Source organism: Gorilla gorilla, chromosome 19, assembly GCF_029281585.2.
Source record: "Gorilla gorilla gorilla isolate KB3781 chromosome 19, NHGRI_mGorGor1-v2.1_pri, whole genome shotgun sequence".
Taxonomy (NCBI): domain Eukaryota; kingdom Metazoa; phylum Chordata; class Mammalia; order Primates; family Hominidae; genus Gorilla; species Gorilla gorilla.
In genome coordinates this window covers 31,468,472-31,493,706 of record NC_073243.2, presented here as the reverse complement: position 1 = coordinate 31,493,706, position 25,235 = coordinate 31,468,472, and the positions used below count along the sequence as shown (strand labels likewise).

The 25,235-nt window shown below is 44.2% G+C and overlaps 1 protein-coding gene across 5 annotated transcripts in view; it reads right to left on the bottom strand.

The window, feature by feature from the left end:
• SERINC5 (serine incorporator 5) overlaps positions 1 to 25,235 on the bottom strand; it is a 149,888-nt gene that overhangs the window by 93,990 nt on the left and 30,663 nt on the right. For 3 of the 5 annotated variants that reach the window (XR_010131729.1, XM_019013565.4, XM_063700668.1), the window contains exon 2: positions 1,594 to 1,761. Coding sequence is in view for 4 of the 5 variants with exons in the window: in XM_019013565.4 (XP_018869110.1) it covers positions 1,594 to 1,761 (168 nt within the window). In the remaining variant the exon portion in view is untranslated. Of the gene's footprint in view, positions 1 to 1,593; positions 1,762 to 3,936; positions 4,091 to 25,235 lie in introns of all 5 variants that reach the window. The other 2 variants (XM_055366952.2, XM_019013567.4) reach the window with 2 other exon arrangements.

Below are 25,235 nucleotides of genomic sequence, written 5' to 3'. Positions count from 1 at the left end.
TCGGTTTGTAAGGGGAAATGGCATTTGGATAGCAAGGCTTTCCTCTCCCTCTATCTCTAGAATAAGAGCTGCCCCAAGGGAACACGCCTGCGGCTCTCTCTTCCTGCCAAACTGCGCCCTTGCAAAGAAGTCTGCCCTTCCCGGGCACTGACGGTGCCCTGCTGGGTGAGTCTGAGTCATTTGGGGGTTCAGTAAAAGCCTGCTTCCCTGAAGATACGAGCCACAGAACCTCACATCAGTTTTATGAGGAATAAAGGTGATGTTTGGCAACCTGCTGACATCTTAGTCTTTTTTGTCAATTTGCTTAGAACCTAGGAGACAAAGTGTTATTTCTTGGGCTCTCTCAAAATCCCCACCACAGTCCCCTGTGATCCAGGAGGACTACTATGGGGGAAAAAAGGAAATTCAAGAAAAAGAGGTCCCACATGTATCTCCATCAGCATCACACACCAGGCCTACTTCTGTATACACTGACCAAAGAATGGCCAAAAATCCACCCCTCACCCATGAAGACACCACTCACCCTACAAGTAACCTGTCCAGAAAGGTGGGAAATGACCCACAGCCCATTCTCCATTATTTGTGAGACTATCTAAGCTTTATTATACTTCCTATGTAGGCCAAATTAAGTGTTTCAGCTGCTATTTGAAATCCTGGCAGGCGGCCAGGCACAGTGGCTCACGCCTGTAATCCCAGCACTTTTGGGAGGCCAAGGCAGGTAGATCACTTGAGGTCAGGAGTTCAAGACCAGCCTGGCCAACATGGTGAAACCCTGCCTCTACTAAAAATACAAAAATTAGCTGGCCGTGGTGGGGGGCACCTGTAATCCCAGCTACTAGGGAGGCTGAGGCAGAAGAATCGCTTGAACCTGGGAGGTGGAGGTTGCAGTGAGCCGAGATCATGCCATTGCACTCTAGCCTGGGTGACAAGAGCAAAACTCTGTCTCAAAAAAAAAGAACAAAGAAATCCTGGCAGCCATCCTATGACAAGGGAAAAGGACAGAAGGGTACAAGAAAAGATAGTATATTTCATCAGGAACAGCTATAAACAATGCTAAGATAAAATACACAATCGTCTGACATAAACAGACAATTGTGATGGACAATGATGTGCCCATGATGTGTCCAATGATGGACAATGATAGACAATGGAGACACAGGGGCTGTGGGGCTGGGAAGGGGGTGGATGATGAGAGGTTGCCTGGTGGGTACAACGTATGTTATTCCCGGGATGGATGCACCGAAGGCCCTGACTTCACCACAGGGTAATATATCAACATAGCAAAATTGCACTTGTACCCCACGAATCTACACAAATGTTTTAAAATTTAAAAATTAAAACAAAAATTCTCCACCAAAAGCATCAGATAGAATCTACACTACTACTAAAGATCAAGCTGTTGATTGGTTTTCCTGTTTAGCCAGAAGGCATTGGATCCTGGAAAGCATAGAGCAGGCTTCAGGAAGGTTCAAGGAAACCAGGTATACCCCAAAACACATGGGGGTACATGGGCCCCATCTTCTAAATCATGTTTTTCCCACACACCCTCAACAAACATCGGAAATAGGACGAGCTGAACACGGACAAACTTACGTGCTCTTTCATCTTGTGAGCCACGGTTGTTGACATCATGATGCAGCAGAGGACGACGACCAGAATGAAGTAGAGGGCGTACATGAAGCGGGTGCTCAGGGACTGCCGAATCCTGGGGCAGCAATCACAGCAGAGAGAGCAGCCTGCAGACCCACAGCAGCAGGCCAACTAGAAAAGGAACAGAAGGCATCTGCTTAGAGCATGATACTGTGATAGAATAAGAAACATGGCCAGGCACTGTGGTACACATCTGGAGTCCCTGCTACTCGGGGGGGGCTGGAGGATCACTTGAGACTAGGATCGCTTGAGACTAGAGTTCAAGTTTAGCCTGGGCAACACAGCAAGAACCTGTCTCTAAATAAATATATATATACACACACACATATATATATGTGTGTGTGTGTGTGTGTGTGTATATATTTATATATATAAATATATGTATATATATTGAGACAGTCTATATCTAATGTATATTTTATATATACATATATACATACACACACACACATATATATATTTTTAATAAGGCCCAGTGCAGTGATTCACACCTTTAATCCCAGAGCTGTGGGAGATCAAGGTAAGAAGATTGCTTGAACCCAGGAGTTTGAGATCAGCCTGGGCAACACAGCAAGACCCCATCTCTTACAAAAAATTTTTTCTTTAATTAGCCAGGCATGGTGGCACAAACCTGTAGTCCCAGCTACTTGGGAGGCTATCTCCAAGAAAAACATGACCAGGAAAAAAGAAAACAATCATATTAGGTTGGTGCAAAAGTAATTGTGGTTTTTGCCATTACTCTACTATATATATATATAAAAAATTTGGTCTGGTTCAAGGGCTTCTAAAACTTCTGGAATTTCCTGAGTGACAGAGGTTAACAGGAGAGTATTTCGTTACTAATGCTCTTTTCAGTCATACCAGAGCTTGTACTAATGAGGCAACTCTTCCTGGGTCCCTAGATAGCTTCAGGATGGAAGGCTGGCTATCAGTGGAACCAACCATGTGGTTTAGAGGGTGGGAACTTTCAGGAGCACACACCTGGGCAGGGACTGAAGACTGAGCTAATTACCAATAGCCCATGATTTAATCAGCCGCATGTACATAATAGTGCCTCCATAAAAACCCTAATCAATGGGATTCAGAGCTTCCAGTTTGGTGAACGCATCCATGTGCCAGAGGGTGGTGCACCCCAACTCCATGGGAACGATGCTCTGGCGCTTGGGACCCTTCCAGACAGTGACCTGTGTACCTCTTCATCTGGCTGTTCATTTGCCTCCTTTATAATAAACTGGTAATCGCCAGCAAAGAGTTTTGGTGAGTTCTCTCATCCATTCTAGCCCATTATTGACCCTAAAGAGGGGATGCTGGGAACCCCAGATTTATAGCTGGTCAGTCAGAAGTATGGAAGGCCTAGATTTGCAATTGGCATCTGAAATGTGAAAAGTCTTGTGGAACCCAGCCCTTAACCTGTGAGGTCTGTGCGAACTCTAGGTAGTTAGTGTCAGAATTGAATTAAATTGTGGGATGCCCAGTTGGTGTCCTGTACTGAGTCACACCACTTTACCAACGTATTCACCCAGGTCTTCTGTAGGTCGACCTTCCGAGCTACAAGATGAACATTCTTCCCAGGTACCTTGACCATAGGACATGCAGGAACAGTTCGGTGTGTGAACAAAGCTTTCATCGGAATTGTTCTGGTGCTATCTTTAATGACAACCATCAATGGTTTGGGAGATGCCCAATTATTACACAGAAAAGGCACAGTTCATCTGAAGTATTATAATCGTGACTCTCAGACAAAAAGATTTCTAGAATCAGCTAAGAGCAAGAGAAGAAGCCAAGAACTAGTAAACAAAGTGGGAAGAACATGAAAAACAAAAAGTTGGGCCCAAGAAAGTGAGGGAGAAGAAAAGGAAAAATCAGTTAGGCAGACAGTTAAGGCTAGTCCTCAGAGAAACAGACTGAAAAATCACAGCTACACATACAAATAAGAGTTGCCTGGGGAAAAACTAAACTGCAGCTGCACTGATAAGAAAGCAGGGCCCAGCATAGAAGCTTTTGTTCTTTGTGTGATTAGCAGGCTCCCAGGGAAAAGTTTCCTCTCCTTCTCAGGCACATACACGGTGGGCTCCGTGGGAACCTGCACAGAGAGTGGGGAGGTGCTGAGGGAGGCTTACCTAAAACACAGTTATACAAATGAGGAGCTGCACTTTGTGTTTACCCAACACATGCCCGTGTCTGCACTGATAAGGAGAGTTACACAGACAGCTGCACAGATAAGGGAGCTTATGCAAAAAGCTACAGAGATGAGGGGAGTTTCTCATAAAAGCTTTCAGACTCAACTGTAAAAACAGCGACTCACTCAGGTCCTCCTTTCCGTTGCACAGAGCTTTCTTTGTTCACTCCAACTTCACCCTTGTGTTCACATTAATCCTTACTTTTCTTGGTTGTGAGACAACGGACTTGGATAACACCTCGGACAACATGACCATCAACCCTAGACGGTTTCAAAAGGAACCTGTCAAAATCCATGAGCCTAAGGATGAATGTACAAGCACCCAGGGTGCTGGGATGGGAAAGGCCTGCAGCCATACACCCTTGTAGGAAATAATGAGAGTATGTAACTTGAAGCTCAAAAGAAATGGGTGCCTTTTACACTGCATGTCTACCAGAGTTTCATGTCCCAAATGGTAAGCTTTTTGGGTTAATGAGTAGGACGTGGGCCCAGAGGAGCACAGAGCTCCTGCTATACCACTAACAGCATACACATCTTTTCTTTGGGATCTTTAATAAACCATAAGGTAATAGAGGATGGTGATTAAAAGCTCAGGCTCAAAGCTTGGCTGGGTTTGTGGCCTGGCTTTGCCACTTACTAGCTGTGGACTACAAGCAAGTTATTTATCCTTTAAAAACTCAAGACTTGGCCAGGCACGGTGGCTCACACCTGTAATCCCAGCACTTTAGGAGGCCAAGGCAGGCGGATCGTGAGGTCAGGAGATCAAGACCATGACCATCCTGGCCAACATGGTGAAACCGCGTCTCTACTAAAAACAAAACAAAACAAAACAAAACAAAAAACAAAAAATTAGCCGGGTGTGGTGGTGCACAAAAAAAAAAAAACAAAAAAAAACCTCAAGACTTCTCGTTTATGAAGTGGGGGTGGCAGAAGTACTACATGGTGTCTTGGATAACCTAATCAGACACAACTGGCGCCAGAAAAGAGTCCCTGTTAAGCCAACAGGGCAATGCTACAAGAAATTACCATAAACTGCAGATTACAATAAAATATGTATGTATTAACACTATTCTCTATATAAACCTAAAGCCCAACAATTCAATCTTTTGATAATGATTTGGAAGGAAGTTTGAGACTCTGCAAGGCTTCAAAGCAAGCATCAATTAGAATGCTACACCATAAACATCACTTACAATGAGCTATGATCGCAGGCATATGGGTAAGACAACATACCATAATGGTATGACAGATCTTGGAATCACAGTCACTTCCCTAGTTATCTCATCTACTTCATGAGACTGTCATTGTTTGAGCCCTTTGTCATTCTCTACTGTTTCATCACTACAAATTTTTCCTAACCAACTCTCTCCATCTTACATTCGATTTTCCAAGCCAGCTTCCTCCAGATTCTTCTTGACTCACAAAATTAAGCCACTGCTTTGTAAAAGAAGACATTCTACTCAGGCTGAGATAAGAGAATACACAAGTGGTATCCTAACATTACTGCATGTGTAGGTGTTTTATGGGCCACTTTCCTTTACAATTCCTTCACTGATGTTCTCAATCTCTGATTTTACTGACCTCTTTCCACTCACATGCCCCAATTTTAAACACACACACATACAACTGTCCCCTCCCACTGCTTTAGCTGGCTTTTCTCTGGGTCCTGCCTCCTGAACCCTTTCCTAACTGCCTCCTTCACTGATTGTCTCTTAAAAAAAAAAAAAAAAAAAAAAAGCAGAGTTTCATTGTGTTACACAGACTGGCCTCAAACTCCTGGGCTCAAGTAATGCTCCTGCCTCAGCCTTAGCTGGGACTACAAGCACAGGATACCATGATACCACGCCTGGCTGGTTGCTAACTCTCTGTTACCCTGTGGTCTTAGATAACTTCTCACTATATATATATATTTTTTTTTAGACGGAGTCTCACTCAGTCGCCCAGGCTGAAGTGCAGTGGCACGATCTTGGCTCATTGCAAGCTCCGCCTCCTGGGTTCACACCATTCTCCTGCCTCAGCCTCCCGAGTAGCTGGGACTACATGTGCCCGCCACCACGCCTGGCTAATTTTTTGTATTTTTAGTAGAAATGGGGTTTCACTGTGTTAGCCAGGATGGTCTCAATCTCCTGACCTCGTGATCCGCCGTCTCGGCCTCCCATAAAGTGCTGGGATTACAGGTGTAAGCCATGGTGCCCAGGGACCTCTCACTGTATTTCAAGTTCAAATGTGATCAACAAAATACTTATTCTATTTGGGAAAATAAGTATTTTGGAAACAGTTAATGCTTCCCACAATAAAACATTCCCACAGCTGAATCAACATTTAAACTTACTATTATCTCCACAGAGGGAAAAATAAACAGATACAAACATCACTGTGAGCCTAATTGGAACTGATCATCTAAAGGCAGACAAATAGCAACAGAAGGGACATGATTGTGGAAAATGTAAAAAGAAAGCCCTATTGGTTTAACCCTATTCCACCATTAAAGTCATATGCCATTGTATGGATCTGATTTTCCAAATTTCATTTTCACTCTTACTCTATACAGTGCTATAGTATTACAAATATACATATGTACATATATATGTGTCTATATGTATGTGTACCTATACACACACATTCCAAATATTAGAATGGACTACCCTTTCTTACTAGCCCAAAAGTGATTTATCAAAGTAAACTATGCTAATAATTAAGGTTCGAGCACATTATCTTAAGCTACACATTGATATATATACCAGGTGGAAATCAAAACAGCATCCGTAAAAGAAACATTTATGTTAGCATCTAGGGAAATCTCACAGCCCTGCTGACTGAACACTTGTTTCTGGAGGAGCGTACCTTTGAATAAAATGGGTTCACATCCAGCCCCTGCCACCTACAGGGTTAAGACACTGAGGATGTCACTCACATTCAAAACTGGAAAAATCATTTCCTGGCTGGAACTACTGGTGCTTTCACAAGCTTGGAGAGAAGTGCCAGGGTTTCGTGACCCCTGGCTCCAAGAGGGCATAAGGCTTTTACTGAAAAAGTTACAGCATATAAAAAACAAATAAATATAGAATATACAACGCCAAGAGGTAACGCTAATGTAAACCATGGACTTTAGGTGGTAGTGATGTGTCAAGGTAGGTTCATCGATTCTAACAAATGTACCAGTCTGGTGGGAGGAGCTGATAATGGGGGAGGCCGTGCGAGTGGGGAAGGGAGGTATATGGGAACTCTCTGTATCTTCCTCTTAATTGTGCTGTGAACCTAAAACTGCTCTAAAAAAAAAACCTAAGCCTATTTTTTAAAAATATAAATAAATAAATGAACAAAACAGTGCCTGCCCCCCAACGACTCAGTAAACGGACGTTGGCTGAATAATGTATGGTGAAGTCACAGTGGCAACACTCCTCACGCACAGTGGCTGGCAATCCCCTCCATGGGAACAAGTTCACAATTGCATGCTATACTCAATTTCCCATGCAAGCACTGAATCACAGAGAATACTAAGGGTGTTAATTTGTAGATACTGCACACTGTCCTCCTCCACAGGAAGTAACATTCACACACGCAAAAGGGAGTCCAACAACATCTTCAGAGGGCAATGCTTGCAATCCTTCCAGAAACTCCTCTCACAGATACATTTCCAAAAAGACACAGAGATTTAGGTATGAGGCTGTTCATAACAAACACTAGAAACAGCCTTATTTTCCAGCTACTCAGGGACTAGTAAAATGAATTACGACCTATACAATATTTGTTAATACGTCAGGTGTGTTGGGCTAAATTGTGTCCCCCAAAATTCATATGTTGAAGTACTAAGTACCTCAGAAAGTGACTGTATTTGCAGATAGGGCCTTTAAAAAGGTAATTAAGGTTAGACCAGGTACGGTGGATCACGCATGTAATCCCAACTCCCAAAGCAAGTGGATTGCTTGAGGCCAGGAGTTCGAGGCCAGCCTGGCCAGCCTGGCCAACATGGCAACACCCCGTCTCTACTAAAAATACAAAAATTAGCCACACATGGTGGCACATGCCTGCAGTCCCAGCTTCTGAGGAGTCTGAGGCATGAGAATCGCTTGAACCGGGGGGGCAGAGGTTGCAGTGAGCCAAGATCGCACCACTGCACTCCAGCCTGGGTGACAGAGCCAGACTCTGTCTCAACGAAAAAGGTATTTAAAAGTTAAATACGACCACTGGGGTGGTCCCTAATCCAACAGGACTGCTTCAAAGAAGAGGAGGACACACACACAGGGACAGCACAGCAACACGATGGCCATGTACAAGCCAAGGAGAGAGGCCTCAGAAGAAAGTGACCCTGCACACACCTTGCTCTTGGACTTCTGGCCTTCACAAGTGAGAAGCCGAATTTTTGTTGGGTAAGCCACCCAGTCAGTGTGACTTTGTTATGGTGGCCCTAGCCAACTAACACAGGCAGTACGCCCTGCTATTTCATATCTATGTACATACACATATGTGTAGATACAAGACCACTAACACTGACTACCCGAGGAACAGGCCTAGATGTGGGGAAGAACAGGGGACATCTATGATACTTATTGTTCTGCTCTCCTGGTTGGGTTTTTACCATGTGCATGCATTACTCTTATAGTTAAAAAATGAAGAAAACTGACTACCTGAGAAAAGTAAACGGCGCGTGGTGGCTCACGCCTGTAATCCCAGCACTTTGGGAGGCACCCAGCACTGGGTAGGCGGATCACTTGAGCTCAGGATTTTCAGCCCAGCCAGGGCAACATGGCAAAACCCCATCTCTACAAAACATACAAAAATTAGCCAGGCATGGTGGTGCATGCCGGTGGTCCCAGCTACTTGGGAGGCTGAGGCAGGAGGATTGCCTCCCAAATAGCTGGGACCACAGGTCGAGGCTGCAGTGAGCAGAGATTGCACCATTGCACTCTGGTCTAGGCCACAGAGATCCTGTCTCAAAAAAGAAATAAAATAAAATAAAAGCAACTAAGTTGAACGATAGTGATATAAAAGCATTTGCAAATGTGGTATTGCTGTATGTTGGGCTTTTCCCTTCTGAAGAAGCCTCCCCTCCCGCAAACATACTGCAAAGGAAAATCTTTCGAAGAGCCTGGCACATCCTCCCTCCAACCGCAGGAATGGCAAAGGCTTTTCTAAATAGGAGGTGCTTTGTCCTTGCCGGGGCAAAGAATCAAAATGAAAGGATAAGCTGACTCTTGCTTATCTTACCTGAAGCTGGGCCTCCCACTTACTGTTATTTTTCTTCTCCAATGAAGGACCAGCCCCGCAACACACACACATTCTACAAAAAATAAATATGTCTCCCTCTCTGTCCTCCACACCAGCCTTGGGCACAGATGGTCCTTCCAAGGATTGATCTAGGTGTGTGAGGAAATGCTCACAGAAACATGAACTAGGGCTGGTAGTAACTTCCAAGTACTTCTTCTGTTAAATTAAAAAGCACAATACCTTCATTACCTAGAATTTCCAGCTGGCAACAAGAAGGCCAAACGTATTACAAAATCGGCATGCACACACACACAACACATGTACCTTAATCATAAAAGGGTCTCTGTCTCCCTCTCTCACGTCTTACTTTCACAGTTCCAAAGGCCTGACTACCAGGTTCTTAAGCCACAGCAACCAAGAGGACAAACTGCTGGGGAGAACCAGAGAACCTGGACTCAACTCTAGCGAAGTGACCTGCCCTTCTGGGTCTTAGTTGTCATCACCTGTAAGTCGAAGGAGCCCAGGTAGATGACGGGTGGTAGATCAACAGGTTTCATCTCACATCCAACGGATGGGCAGCGGCTGCCTGAAACTCTGTGCTGAGGAGGATTCTTAAGGCTGAATGTCTCAGCAGGGAAAGTGCAATGATCACTGAGTACCATCTGCCACAGGCATGGAAAGAGAGCATGGTGGCATCACACCACACTCCTGTCAACCCTGCAAGAGGTAACTGGATATCCTTAGCATCCATAACTTCTTAGATGTTGAAAAACAAACTGCAACAGGCAAGCATGATGAGTTAACCCCAGAGCAAGGAGGAGAGAAAAGCAACCAAAAGGAGAAGCCAGAACTAAAAAGTGGAGCAGCGGTAAGCTCTTCAAGCACACGTGAGACAAAATGGCAAATGTAAGAAGCCACGTTTGCTTTTCTGCTTGCCTGCAGAATTTTACAAAATCCCTTACCAGCAGAATTCCACAAAGCCCCTGACTCTGACCAAGTGCATGCAGCCCTCCAGAAGAATGCCCTGAAGATGATCAGCAGCACACAGCACAGGTTCCCGAGTCTCTTGCCTGAATCAGGTAAGTTCAATGACCCTAGCCCTTGCCTCTTTCTGTACATGTCTGACAGGATTAATGACTATGCCTCTATCATCTATAACCACATGAACTCCTGCGCCCAAACCTTGATGAGATCTTGCTCTAATCTAACTTCGAGCACATCTGTTGTAACTTCTGAGCACTGGAAGAGCTGCCATCACCTGTCTATAAACTGTGGGCTGAAATTCTGCCTTGGAGCAGTTGCTAACAGAAACTCTCTGAAAGACTAACAGGTTGCAAGCTTCAGCAAGACTTCTGAATAAACTAAGTTGATTTGAAAGCCTGATTTTTCTTTAGCTGACACACAGGTAATATAAGCATCACTCTGTTGCTGCATGGTCTATGTTCTGCATGGTAACAGCTCACACACGGCAGCGTGATCACTCATATTCACGACAATGGCCCAGGCAGCACATACGTTCTGTTACCTTCATTCCACTTAGGAATGAAAGAAGTATCCTAAGCAAATAAGTGCTTAGGACAGTTCTGTCACAAGAATGATCCCAAATGTGGGTCACAGTTTTTAGCTACAGTGCTTGAGTTTTGGGGAGTATGAACCCCTCGGCCATATGGAAACCAACTATTCTGAAGGACTTGCTCCTCAACGGGGCTGGACAGCCAAGTTGGCTTTCATGTGTCTAAACTAAGTCCAAACCATAAAAGGAAGTGTGACACCACCTCTCATTCAGTCTCTTTTCTTAATTCTGGAAATACAGGAGACCTAGCAAAGCTAAGGAAAGACATTAAGAGTTTTCTGTGAGCTACAAAAATTATAATACTGTTCCTTAATAAACGGCAGTGGGATGGCGCACAGTGGGGAAGTTTCTCAAATATTGAAGCTGACCAAGCTGTTAGAACTCAGGTGTTCCTGGGCATGCTGGGAGGTTGTAGTACCAAGGTAACAGAAGAAATGCATTAAAAACATAAAACTGGGTTCAAAGTTTTTTATTCAAGTAAACAACACTGCATCTTTTAACTACAGAGTTCCACACCTTTCAGTAATACATAATACTACCCATGCCGTGTGAGGGCCTCCTTCCCTTCCTTCTCTTTTGAAGCTTTAGGGTTACATTTGAGTCAACTGTGGTCTGCAGAAGAAATGAACACTTCTCTACTTTGGAGAGCAACATTCATTGAAATTCTGGACCCAACAACCAACATTGTGTGGCTTAATCTTCCCATCTCAAGCTCAGAAATAGCTTCCACTGAGCTTAGACAGACCTTTCTTCCCACTACAAAAGGGCAGTTGTGGGGTGGGGGGGTTGTTGGTAAACCCTCCCTCTTGGCACCACAGTGCCAGGTACTGTCCTTTATTGATAGCTATGCAATGGCATGGTGCAACTTAAAAGCTAGAAGAATGAGCACAAAAATTCCTCTGCTCAATAAAGGAGTGTTTTACTGAACAAACAGTGTAACTGCAGGTAGTTCCTAACTCACAAATGGTTGTATTCTAGAAAACTCAACACATACACATGTGGTTTATCTGGGGCTTACAGTGGCTTTCCCCCATACAAAAGAATACATGGCAACCTATGAAAGCTTACTGAATCAGCCAGGCACAGTGGTTCACACCTGTAATCCCAGCACTTCGGGAGGCTGAGGCAGGTAGACCACTCAAGGTCAGGAGTTTGAGACCAGCCTGGACAACATGGTGAAACCCCGTCTCTACTAAAAATACAAAAAATTAGCTGGATGTGGTGGTGGGTGCTTGTAATCCCAGCTACTCAGGAGGCTGAGGCAGGAGAATCGCTTGAACCCAGGAGGCAGAGGTTGCAGTGAGCAGAGATCGCGCCACCGTACTCCAGCCTGGGCAACAGGGCAAGACTGCATCTCAAAAAAAAAAAAGAAAAAGAAAAAAGAAAGCTTACTGAATCCATCATAATATTAGCTAGCAATAGTTAACACTTATTAATCTCTTACTCTCTGCAAGGCACAACAATTATTATTACCTGTTACAATCATCCCTATTTTACAGAGATGAGACCAAGGCTCAGAGAGGTTAAACAGCAGCTTAAGGTCACAGAGCCGGCAAGTACTAGACTTAATTTAAATGTGGTAGGCTCTTTGCCATTCTTCTCCACTTACTGCTGGCATAAGCGCATGAACAAGACAGGTAATACTGGCTTGAAACTGGCTTCAAACCTTGGTTTCCTACAGGAGGGAGACAGGCTACACTGGAAAAAGGAAGCAATTTTTCTTCCCTGCCCCTGTGTGTACAGTAAGCATTCAGCAAGTATCTGAAGAGGTCACTTCCCTTTCTGTGCCCCTTCCTGTCTCCCATGCAAACTCTGGCCTCAGTGAACATGGATGGCTTCTTCTAGTGTCTTGCCCCAAGCAGCTCAACCACCGCAATCACCAAGCTCCCTGCCTCACCAAATCCTACCCCATATTAAAAGCCCTATTTCCTAATTCTATGGAAATAACCAGGCCATTCATTCACTCAGCTAATATATACTATACTCTACACCTGCTATGTGCTTTGTCAATTCCTGGGAATACCGCAGTAAACAAAAGACCTTGATTCTACACTCTCTAAGCAAGAAAACAAAGATATACATAAGATGACCATCTACATGACATCTATTACACATCTAATACATGTGGTTTAAGAGAAGAAACCTAGATGTCCAATAAAAAGATTAAGATTTAAGATCAGTTAAATTACGGAAGGTTCATGTTATAGAATATAATACACCCACTGAAATGATTATATAGGTTATACAGAAAAATTTATGGCCATGGAAAGACGTCCACATTGTATAAACTGAAAATAGTTAATATTAATAGTGTAGAGTATGATAGCATTTTGGGTAAAAATATAACAAGACATAGATCAGCACTAACAACAACAAAAAACAAACTAGAAGGATATATCAGTACATCAACAGTAGTAAACAGAGTTGTAGAATTATGAGTGACTATGCTCTTCTATATTTTCTGAACTCTCTGCAACAAGCATACATCTTATAATTAGAAAAACATTACAGGTTTCTATTTTGGAAGAAAACAAAACATTCCTGTTCCACCTCATAGGTGGTAAGCCCTCAAGTATTTGTTAAATGCATCAGACAATGAGTAAATCAAACCTACTTCAATGTGATTGGAAGAAAACAGCCAGAGTGAACTATCACCATAATTGAGGCATTAAAAAAAAAAAAAAAAAAAAAAAAACCTCCTGTACTATACACTTGAAAATAGTTGGGTCAGGAGCAGTGGCTCATGCCTGTAATCCCAGCACTTTGGGAGGCCAAGGCGGGCGGATCACTTGAGGCCATGAGTTGGAGACCAGACTGACCAACATGGTGAAACTCTGTCTCTACTAAAAATACAAAATTAGCCAGGTGAAGTGGCACACGTCTGTAATCCCAGCTACTTGGGAGGCTGAGGCAGGAGAATTGCTTAAACCCAGGAGGCAGAGGTTGCAGTGAGCCAAGATCATGCCATTGCACTCCAGCCTGGGCAACGAGAGTGAAACTCCATCTCAAAACAATAGTTAAGATGGTAAATTTTATGTATGCATTTTTTACCCTGCAAGAAAAAAAAAATTCCTTAAGCCTTGTAAAACTTTTTAGAGTTTAACTGATGTAAATAAACCAATACTTGGTAGAATTTGAAGCAGTTAAAAATAAAATAAAAAAATTAAACAGCTATCGATATGGCTACGATTTGTGTCCCCACCCAAAGCTCATGTTGAATTGTAATCCCTAATGTTGGAGATGGGGCCTGGTGGGAGGTGACTGCATCATGGGGGAAGATTTCTGATGAATGGTTTACCACCATCCACTTGGTACTGTTCTCACAACAGGGAGTGTGTTCTCATGAGATCTGGTCATCTGAAGTGTGTGATATCTCCCACTCTCTCTCTCTCTTGCTCCTGCTATGTAAGACACCTGCTCCTCCCTTGTCTTCTGCCATGATTAGAAGCTTCCTGAGGCCTCCCCAAAAGCAGAACCTACTATGCTTCCTGTACAGCTTGCAGAATGGTGAGCCATTTAAAGGTCTTTTCTTTATAAATTACCCAGTCTCAGGTATTTCTTTATAGCAATGCAAGAACAGATTAATACAGCTACTAAAAGTTCAAGAAGTTAAACAGAAAGCTATATATCTGCCTAGACTAGAAATATGCTCTTATAGTTCCTTTATCTGGGTTTCTTAAATTTTATTTTGAGTTCAGAGAATCCTCTAAAGCGCCAAGGCTTTCATCATCATGCCCATAACTGTGGCAGCAGGATTGTGGGGACTGTGAGAGACGAGTTTCTGGCAAGTGGTTTCTCAAACAAGTTTCAACATACTAGAGCGGTGTTATTTTCCATGTTGAACATTTCCATGAAACAAACAGTCAAGGGTCAACTTAGTATCTCCAGCCACCAGAACCAAATCTGAAATGGGCAAGAAGAGGCTATGAACGCATACAAAGCCATCAGTCAGCTTTGGGGTTACAACGGAGTCTGGGACAAAGATGTTCCCCTTTTTTGGAGTCTCTTTCTCAGGAGGTTAGGGCTACTTTCAGCACCAGAAGAACGTTTATCAAGTCCTCTGTTCTCAGACAGCAGTGGGATTATTTGAATCATTCCATCTCACGACCCTCTCTCTACCTTAAAATTAAAAATATCATATCACACTTGATACATTTTAGCAGGTTGGTGAGATCTATAAGGTTTGAGGTTGAGGGTAAACAACATCCCTTCTGACAGCTCAACAGAAAACAAACGTGCCTCAGGGGCAGGTCCTTCAGAGCAGCGTTTCTATCACTCGACACTATTGACTGGGGGCCAGAAAATTCTTTCTTGTGGGGGGCTGTCCTGTACACTGGATGCTGATGTTCAGCAGCGCCCCTCCCTGCCTCTACCCGCTAGATGCCAGTCACAACTCCCCCTCTCCCCTGCAAGGCGTGATGATCAGAAATGCCTCCAGACAATGGCTCCCCAGTTAAGAGCCACTGAGTTAGGGGTGAAAAGCAAGAGCCATCTCCACAGTCAGACTGTGGGGTTCACCACCTTCAGTCTGAACACAGGAGAGCATGCTGGCAACTTATGTGTGTGAGAAAACTTGCTGGAAAGCTAAAGCCGTCTTTACACCTTCATTTCCACTGAGGAAAAAACAAGAGCTGTGGGAACATTCACTGGCACCCAGTGAGGCAACAAATACCTGTGGCAGAACAGGGCTGAAAAAGGTGAGTTAAGTAAGTTCCATAAGAAAAAGGTATAAGAAAATGAAACCTTGAAACTCAAAACGGAGAAGTGTAGGAGACTGGGAGAAAACAAAAGTACTCATTGGGTTTTAAATATTTTTTTTTAATTAGTTTTAGGGCTGGGCACAGTGGCTCCTGCCTGTTAATCCCAGCACTTTGGGAGGCTGAGGTGGGTAGATCGCTTGAGTCCAGGAGTTTGAGACCAGCCTGGGTAACATAGTGAGACACTGTCTCTACAAAAAATACAAAAATTAGCCGGCATGGTGACACAAGCCTGTAGTCCCGGTTACTTGGAAGGCTGAGGTAGGAGGATGGATTGAGCCCAGAAGGTTGAGGTTACATTGAGCTGAGATTGCATCGCTGCACTTCAGCCTGGGCAACAGAGTTAGACTCTGTCTCTAAAAAAACAAATAAAATAAAATGCAGTAAAAACTAGTTTCATTTATAAAGTAAGTTTGATGTTTACATTTTTATTCTTAATTTTTAATTTTAATTTTTTATTTTGATATTTTTATTTTACAAATTTTTAATTAAAATAAGTTTATTTAAATGTTTTATTTTTAATTTATAAAATAAAGTTAATTTTAAATAGTCTCAGCAAAAAAGAAGGTGGGCAGAAACCCTGCTCGTTCTACTTTATAAATAGTAGCTTATCAACCGGCAGCTAGTGAAACACTAAACCCAAAATTTGCCTCATTGTGTCATGGAGATTATGCTGCAAGGGAGAAACCTGCCAAGCCCTTTCCAAGAGGTGCTATGTGCCAGCCCAATCCCCAAACCCTGCCAAGCCACGGAGTGCTTTCTAGGCTGGTGAAAGGCCCCGGTGCCAGCTAGATGCCCGTATGCTTGGGGATGGAAACAGAAAGGAGCTCATTTCACTGCTCTCAGAGAGCTGGAGTGCAGAGGACCTTAGAACTCAAGTGCACCAGAAGCTTCAAGAGTTTAGCGGCGAGGGCGCTCTTTTCCCCACCAAACGAAATTCTATGCACAATATGTAACACATATGGATGCATTATAATACCAAAAATGCAGTTCTATATTCATACAGTATTTATTAAATGGTTACTAGTGACTGGGTACTGGTTCTAGGAGTTGGTAGTATAGTCCCTGCTCTCAGGAAGCTCACATTTTAGTGGATTTTTTAATCAAACTCAGCATCCAGAAAATTCAACCTAAACAGGGCTACGTCCCAAAACCTGCACTGAAAGTCCCTCATCTAGTCCAGTCCTCCTATTTTCCTGATGTGAAAACCGAGGCCCAGAAAGGTTAGGTGATTTGGCTCAAGGACAAATCTAGTGACAACCATCAGTGGAGCATCAAAAAACACATCAGTGCAAACAACTCAGCAGTCTGGAAAAGGAAGGAGCTAGTAACTCATCCTCTGGGTTCCACACTTCTGTATCTACTGTGCAATATACTAACAGACACTTGAGACAACTAAAGGAAGTCATCGTTAGTAGCTTTAAAAAACGCTCTGCTCCATCTCAAAAACAAACAAACAAACAAATGCTCTGCTGATCCTAGGAAGAAGTGTCTCAGAGTCTAATACATTTTGAAAGGTTTCCCTCATGACAGTTAAAATGAAAAGCCAGCATGTGTCGCATTAACCCTGGGGTGGCCACAAAACCGGTGTTCTTGGCTGGGTGCAGTGGCTCACGCCTGTAATCCCAGCAGTTTGGGAGGCCAAGGTGGGCGGATCACCTGAGGTCAGAAGTTCTAGACCAGCCTGACCAATATGAAGAAACCCCATCTCTACTAAAAATACAAAATTAGCCGGGCATGATGGTACATGCCCGTAATCCCAGCTACATGAGAGGCTGAGGCAGGAGAATCACTTGAACCGGGAGGCAGAGTTTGCAGTGAGCCAAGATCGCATTATTGCACTCCAGCCTGAGCAACAAGAGTGAAACTCCACAGTGGCACGTGCCTGTAATCCCAGCTACTTGGGAGGCTGAGGCAGGAGAATCTCTTGAACCAGGGAGTCAGAGGTTGCAGTGAGCCGAGATCGCGCCGTTGCACTCCAGCCTGGTGACAGAGCAAGACTCTGTCTCAAAAAAAAAAAAAAAAAAGGTCTGGTGCTCTTGAACAGCTACAGGCTGTGCTATGGTAATGCCCACCCCCGACTACCTCCCTTCCTGCGCTTCTGAGAAGCTGATAGGCGACTAAATCACCCCACATGCAGATTCAACCACTGGCCGCTCTCCCCACAAACCACATCACAGAAAGGGCTCACTACTCAAAAGAACACCTCTGACCCATTCCACTGCCCAGTAACAATATGTTTCTCTTTCAAGGTGGTTAGTCTAGCAACAAGGGCTCTGTACAAGGAAAAACTTGCACGCTTCACCTACCCTAGATCCCATAAAATCCTGTTCTTTAGGATTCAGTGTCCAATAAAAGATGATTATTTCAAGCCTTTCTAATATTTTTCACATAAATACATAAATTAGAAAACAAAATGTCAGACAACAGGCCTCTGGTTTGGAAAACCACAGCTGCACCTGGATAGTACCAGTGCTCAGAGGCAAGATCAGGGGAAGGGGAAAGGGAGGCATAGGCCCACACTAACCTCTCAGGACGCATGTCCCTCCTACAGGGTCGCCCTTGCTCCTCTAACCCACCCCATGTTCTGGATGCCTGGTAGTGCCATGAAAGTCCTGGTTTAACAGCTTTTTTCTTGGAGTAACAGCTGCACTGTTTTCCTACAGCTGAGAAAACACTTTTTCTCACAGTTAACTTTAGACTTCATCATCCCTCAAACTTCAGGAAATCTTCTTTACAGCTCTTCCCTCTTTTCACCCTTGAAATTCATCTTCTTCTTCCACTTCCAGCTTGAAGTGGAAAGAACGAATAGGTGTGTGCCTTTCCCCCAGACAAATAGCCGCTGTTCATTGCCTTTTCAAGCAAGCACTGCCAGATGCCCAGTGGGTTTTATCAGCACCCCTCCACCCACTTCTGGAGCAGGTCCTCATTCCAAGGCGAGCTGGCACAAAGCCCTAGACAGCCTTTGTGAGGATGCCTGCATTCAAGCACCAGCTGCCTCGATGGCACCAACTGGCAGAGAACTGTCATGCAATTACCCCTTCGCCCCCAGCTTGAGAAACTCCTGTTTATGTTCTTAAAATACATTTGCAAAAGGAACCAGGGCCAAATGAAGGTGCTTATACTTATTTCTTCTATCATCAACAGAAATGAAAATAACCTTACATCACCACCAGCCAACATTTACCTTTTTGTTTTTTCATTCAGGGTATTGGCTACACAACCAAGTACGGGAGTACAGAGATAGAAGCAAGTCACAGGCCAGGCGCAGTGGCTCACGCCTGTAATCCCAGCACTTTGGAGGCCGAGGCAGGTGGATCACCTGAGGTCAGGAGTTCAAGACCAGCCTGGCCAACATGGCCAAACCCTGTCTCTACTAAAAATACAAAAAACTAGCTGGGTATGGTGGCACATGCCTGTAATCCCAGCTACTCAGGAGGGCAAGGCAGGAGAATCGCTTTAACTCAGAGGCGGAGGTTGCAGTGAGCCCAGACAGCGCCACCATACTCCAGCCTGGGCAACAGAGCAAGACTCTGTCTCAATAAATAAATAAATAAATAAATAAATAAAGAAAGAAAGAAAGAAAGAAAGAAAGAGAGAGAGATAGAAACAAGTAACTTGCTCATATTGGCAGCGGTGTTCCCTCTACTTTTTAAAATTATAAGGCAGAAGTCTTCTGTCAGCCCTAGATTGTGAAGACTAGCACTCCGGCATCAAAATCAAACACAATGGACCTCAATGCCAGGCTGACTGAACGAACTGTTATTGGGCTGCAAAGTAAACAGACCGAAGGGGCAGGCTGTTCAGGAAACAGATCTTAATTACTGTTATTTGTTCAGTCAAACCTAGCATTTATTTCTCCAGTCAGCTGGGTGGAGTGGATGTTGGACTGGGCAAAGAAGCCTCCTTTGAAGATTTTGGATCTTTCTCACCCCTCCTTCCTTCCCCTGCAAGGAAATCCAAGGCCTCAACACTCAGGGAGCCCCAAGTGGAGAGCTGGTTTGGGGCCAGGACACACCTGATTGATGGCGCCTCTGAGGTAGGAGTCACTGCCCTCCATGGAGAGAAAGGAATCTGAGGGTTCCAGACAGGAAACTGAGGGGTGAAGCGGGGAGGGGGGCAATCAAGTAGTAACTGGAAAAAAAACGACTCTGATGTGGTGTTGGGAGTGGTGGCGGTAGGAGGGTGGCCTGGGGAGATGGAGGAGCCTGCTGGAGTGACAGGAACAGAGGTTTGGGAGGAGTGTGGATGTATGCATGAGACAGCAGGGAAGAAATGGGGTCTTGAGCAGCGTGGATGAGGGAAAAGAGCCAGGAAGTGGAGGAAGCCCCCCAAGAGTGGAGGAAGCCCCCCGAAACAGGTCAGCCCTGAGCAGAACAAAAGCAGAGACTGCCTCACTGCAAGAGCAGAGAGCACTCGGCCATGCTAGAGGACGTTGGCTCAATGGCACTCCAAAGGGGGCTCATGAACAGCTGCCTGGGCATCACGGGGAGTCTCAGCCTCCATCCCAGACCTGCTGAAGCAGAACTGGAGCCTGCAGGGTAAAAATAAATAAATAAATAAATAAATAAATAAATAAATAAATAAATAAATAAATCTTCCCAAGGGATCATCTGACATCAGCCGACAGCAGGCACCTTTAACAATCCTGTGCACCTTTAATAATCCTGTGTTCAAGTGATGACAACACGCTGCACACCCAACAGTCAGCTGCCCTCGCTCTTCATTCAGAAGGGACCTTTGGTGACGGCAAATAACAAAAGCAAGTTTCCAGGGAGATCACACACAACTTCAATATAACAGATAAGGGAATCATGAGAGACTAGCATGCAGTCTCTGAAAAAGGTGTCTGTAATTCAACCTGGAAAAAATGCTAACGGACACATCCTTAGGAGAGACGAATACACAAAAATATTAACCAGGATTATGGGATGTTAGATGGCCTTTGTTTACTTTATCTTGTCTATCTTTTCAGGGTTTAACATTAAGCATGAATTTCATAAGTTTTTTAAATGAAGAGAAAACTGCAATATTTTAATAGGTAAAGAATCAAAGAGTAGGAAAAAAGTAAAAAGCCTATTTAATTTGCTACCCACCATATAGGATATGTTTTGTTGTCTGTAAAATGCACTCCATTGGTCTACATTAAAAAGCACGACAACTTGAGCAAAAAAAAAAAAAAAAAAATCAATGAACATCAAAAGAAAATAAATACTATAAAATGAGTTTTGAGGATACCTTTAATGGCCAGACACGGTGGTTCACGCCTATAATCCCAGCACTTAGGGAGGCCAAGGTGGGAGGGTCTCTTGAGCCCAGGAGTTCAAGACCACCCTGGGTTGTGCGGAGACATCAGCTCTACAAAAAAATTTTCTTAATTAGCTAGGCGTGGTGGTGCCCATCTGCAGTCCCAGCTACTTGAGAGGCTGAGGCAAGGAGAATCACTTAAACGCAGGAGGTGGAGGCTGCAGTGAGGTGTGATTGCACCACCACACTCCAGCCTGGGTGACAAAGTGAGACTTTGTCTCAAATAATAATAATAATAGCTTTAATAAAAATGGTCCCAAGCTCACTCTCTAGGGTAAGCACTTTCCAGACACTGAGGAACAAACACAGAGGACGCAGGGGAAAATCTGCTACGCTGTGCTCCCTGAAGAAGAATCACCCCCACTTTGCAACTGTGGATGGGCCACTGTTTCAAAGCAATTTCTCAGTGGCGGGACAAAGCTTTGCTGAATCATTATCTCCTGTTATTACCTCACATCATCACGGACAAGTTAGGTGTCTACAAGGAGACTCGAGAAATGTGATACGGTGGCCTCTGAAACAGAGATTTACTCCATAAGAACAAAACTGGACCACGTGGGAACCAAATCCAAAATTGTGACCTCACCAGATCCAACCCAGAAGTTTTGGTGGGTTTTTTGTGGGTGAGTATGTGTGCGTTTGAGATGAAGTTTCGCTCTTATTGTCCAGGCTGGAGTGCAATGTAGCGATCTTCGCTCACTGCAACCTCTGGCTCCTGGGTTCAAGCAATTCTCCTGCCTCAGCCTCCCGAGTGGCTGGGATTACAGGTGCCTGCCACCACACCTGGCTAATTTTTTGTATTTTGAGTAGAGATGGGATTTCACCATGCTGTCCAGGCTGGTCTCGAACTCCTGGCCTCAGGTGATCCACCTGCCTCGGCCTCCCAAAGTGCTGGGATTACAGGTGTGGGCCACCATACCGGCCAGCTTTTTAGACAGTCTCACTCTGTTGCCCAGGCTGGAGTACAGTGGTACGGTCACAGCTTACTGCAGCCTTGACCTCCTGGGCTCATGTGATCCTTCCATTTTGGCCTCCCAACTGGCTGGGACCACTGTGCCAGAATGCCTGGCTAATTTTGTTTATTTTTTTTACAGAGATGGGGTCTCACTATGTTGCCCAGGCTGGTCTTGAACTCCTGGACTCAGGCAATCCACCGCCATCAGCCTTCCCAGGTGCTGGGATTACAGGCATGAGCCGCTGTGCCCAGCCTAGCTTGCCTTTTCATAAACAAATATGCCTGGGATTTTATATGGCATATAGCTATCCCTCAGTATCTGCGAGGGACTGGTTCCAGGACCCCTCGCGTGAATATCAAAATTCTCATATGCTCAAGTCCCTGATATAAAATGGAATTTGCATATAATCTATGCATATCCTCCTATATACTTTAAATTATCTCTAGATTACTCATAATACCTGATACAATGTAAATGCCATGTAAATTTGTTGTGCTATATTTTTTAATTTGTATTATTTTTATTGTTTTGGTTTTTTCCCCAAATATTTTTGATCCATGGTTTGTTCAATCGAGACACAGAATCCACGGATACAGAGAGCTGACTGTATATATAATCATATTCTGTTATAAAATTATAACTGGTTAGTATCACTAACTTTCTCATGGTATACAGTAAGGATAGGCTATTCATGCTTTCTAAAGAATATCCCACCCTGAGAGCAAGTTCGAGAGTCAAAGTTCTAATTAAATTAAAATAAAATGCAATCATACAGACTAAATTCCTAGTACCCTATGCATCCAGAATGATTTGAAAGAATGCATTCGTGAGCTTGGCAGGGTGGGTAGCTGTCACCATAGCCAGGAATAGATGAAAACCTCAAGATTTAATCTGTGATGATACAACTATCTACTCAACTAGAAAGTTAGAAAAGTCAAGCCGGGCACTGTGGCTCACGCCTATAATCCCAGCACTTTGGGAGGCCGAGGCAGGCAGATCACCTAAGGTCATGAGTTCAAGACCAGCCTGGCCAACGTGGCGAAACCCCGTCTCAGATAAAAATACAAAAAAAAAAAAAAAAATTAACTGGGCGTGGTGGCAGGCGCCTGTAATCCCAGCTACTTGGGAGGCTGAGGCAGGAGAATCGCTTGAACCCGGGAGGCAGAGGTTGCAGTGAGTCGAGATCCTGTCATCACACTCCAGCCTGGGCGACAAGAACAAAACTCCGTCTCAAAAAAAAAAAAAAGAAAGAAAAGTCAGAAATGAATCTGGGCACAGTGGCTTATTCCTGTAATCCCAGCACTTTGGGAGGCTGAGGCGAGCAGATGGCTTGAGTCCAGGAGTTTGAGACCACAGGAGTTCAAGACCACCCTGGGCAATGTGGCAAAACCCCACCCCTACAAAAAATACAAAAATTAGCCAGGCTTGGTGGCACACGACTATAGTCCCAGCTTCTCGGGAGGCTGAAGTGAGAGGATCCCTTGAGCCCAGGAGGTCGAGGCTGCAATGAGCAGATACTGCACCACTGCACTCCAGCCTGGGTGACAGAGCAAGACCCTGTCTCAAAAGAAGAAAAAAAAAAGTCATGTTTGATGAGCCACCATGTTAGCCAACATCCAGTCCTTCCAAAGAAGGGAGAAATTGGGGAAGAAAAGAGAAAATAGGCAGCAGAAACAATAGTAACAGAAGCAACAGCTCTTGAAAAGTGTATAAAAACACAACTTTTTTTTTTTAAGACAGAATTTCCCTCTTGTTGCCCAGGCTGGAATGCAATGGTGTGATCTCGGCTCACTGCAACCTCCATCTCCTGGGTTTAAGTGATTCTCCTGCCTCAGCCTCCCGAGTAGCTGGGATTACAGGAATGCACCACCACGTCTAGCTAATTTTGTATTTTTAGTAGAGACGGGGTTTCACCATGTTGGTCGGGCTGGTCTCAAACTCCTGACCTCGTGATCCACCTGCCTTGGCCTCCCAAAGTGCTGGAATTACAGGCCTGAGCCATCACGCGCAGCCTTTTTTTTTTTTTTTTTTTTGAGACAAGTTTTGCTCTTGTTGCCCAGGCTGGAGTGCAATGGCGTGATCTTGGCTTACTGCAACCTCTGCCTCCCAGGTTCAGGCAATTCTCTTGACTCAGCCTCCCAAGTAGCTGAGATTACAGGGGCACACCACCACACCCAGCTAACATTTGTATTTTTAGTAGAGACTGGGTTTCACCATGTTGCCCAGTCTGGTCTCAAACTCCTGACTAACCCAAACACAACTTTTTGAGTACCTGTTATGTGCAACATATACTTCACTAGATTCTTTACGTATGTTACAGAATTTAATGTTTATCACAGCCCTATGCTGTTATCATCCACCTCTATTATAATGAGAAAGTGGATCAAATAACACAGACAAACCTATTAAATAGAACTGGAATTTCTGCCTCATTCAGGTGACTCCTAAGTCCATTTGTTTGCAATACTTTATAATGTTTAATGATTGGTGTAACACCTTGATCACGCCTTCACAACCTTCCTCTCATTCTATCTTTATAACCACTCCACAAGGCAGGCAGGGAGAGTAGCATCATTCCCGACATAGAGACAAATGTGAAGCCTGAATAAGTTACCTTATTTTTGGAACTCATTCTCCTTCTTTCTGATAGCACCCTCCTGGATGAGTGCAATGAGCAGCAAAACCTTGATGGTGCTGACAGAGGAGACCAGCAACACCCGAAAAGACAAAGACAGCAGCTTTGCTACTTCCATACTGCCTTGAAAGAGTAGGGTTATCCCATGCACCTGTGTAATATGCACTCACACATGCACACGAGTGTGTACGCAAGGGCAGAGAGCAAAGCCCTAAAGACAGAACAAAGCCCCACAGCCCTAGTTCTATTTCTAAGTGTCAAACTTTGCAGCACGTTCAACAATTTAAGGAGGCAGAGAATTATATGCTGTGCTTCCATCAAAACACCAAAATTAAAGATGTGAGTGTCTTTGGTAACCAAGGAGATCCTTCTACCCAGCACTCATTATAAGTAATAGTTACCTACCATTTCTTAAGTACTTCCTATGTATCAAGGTACTACTCTAAGGTGCTTTCAAGACCTTTCATTTAATCTCCCCAAAGGAAAAAGAAAAACCACCCCCCTGCCTTTTGTTTGAGACAGTGTCTCGCTCTGTCCCCCCAGGCTGGAGTGCGGTAGCACGATCTCAGCTCACTGCAACCTCCAACTCCCACTTCAAGCGATTGTCGTGCCTCAGACTCCCAAGTAGCTGGAGTACAGGTGCACACTATGATGCCTGGCTAATTTTTTGTATTTTTTAGTAGAGACGGGGTTTTGCCATGTTACAGGCATGAGCCACTGCATCCGGCCAAAAATAACCCTTTGATAGAAGTATCACAATCTCCATTTGACAGATGAGGAAATCCGAGTCTCAGAGGTTAACCGACTTTCCAGAAGCCACTTTGGGATAAACCAAAATCCTGATCTCTGATTCCAGAGCTCAACAGGATTCCAAAACCAGTTTTCCTTCACCAGATCTCAGGATATCTGGAATATACTGTTTTGACCCCTCCTCCACCTACTCCCCTATAGAAACATAAAATCAAGAGAG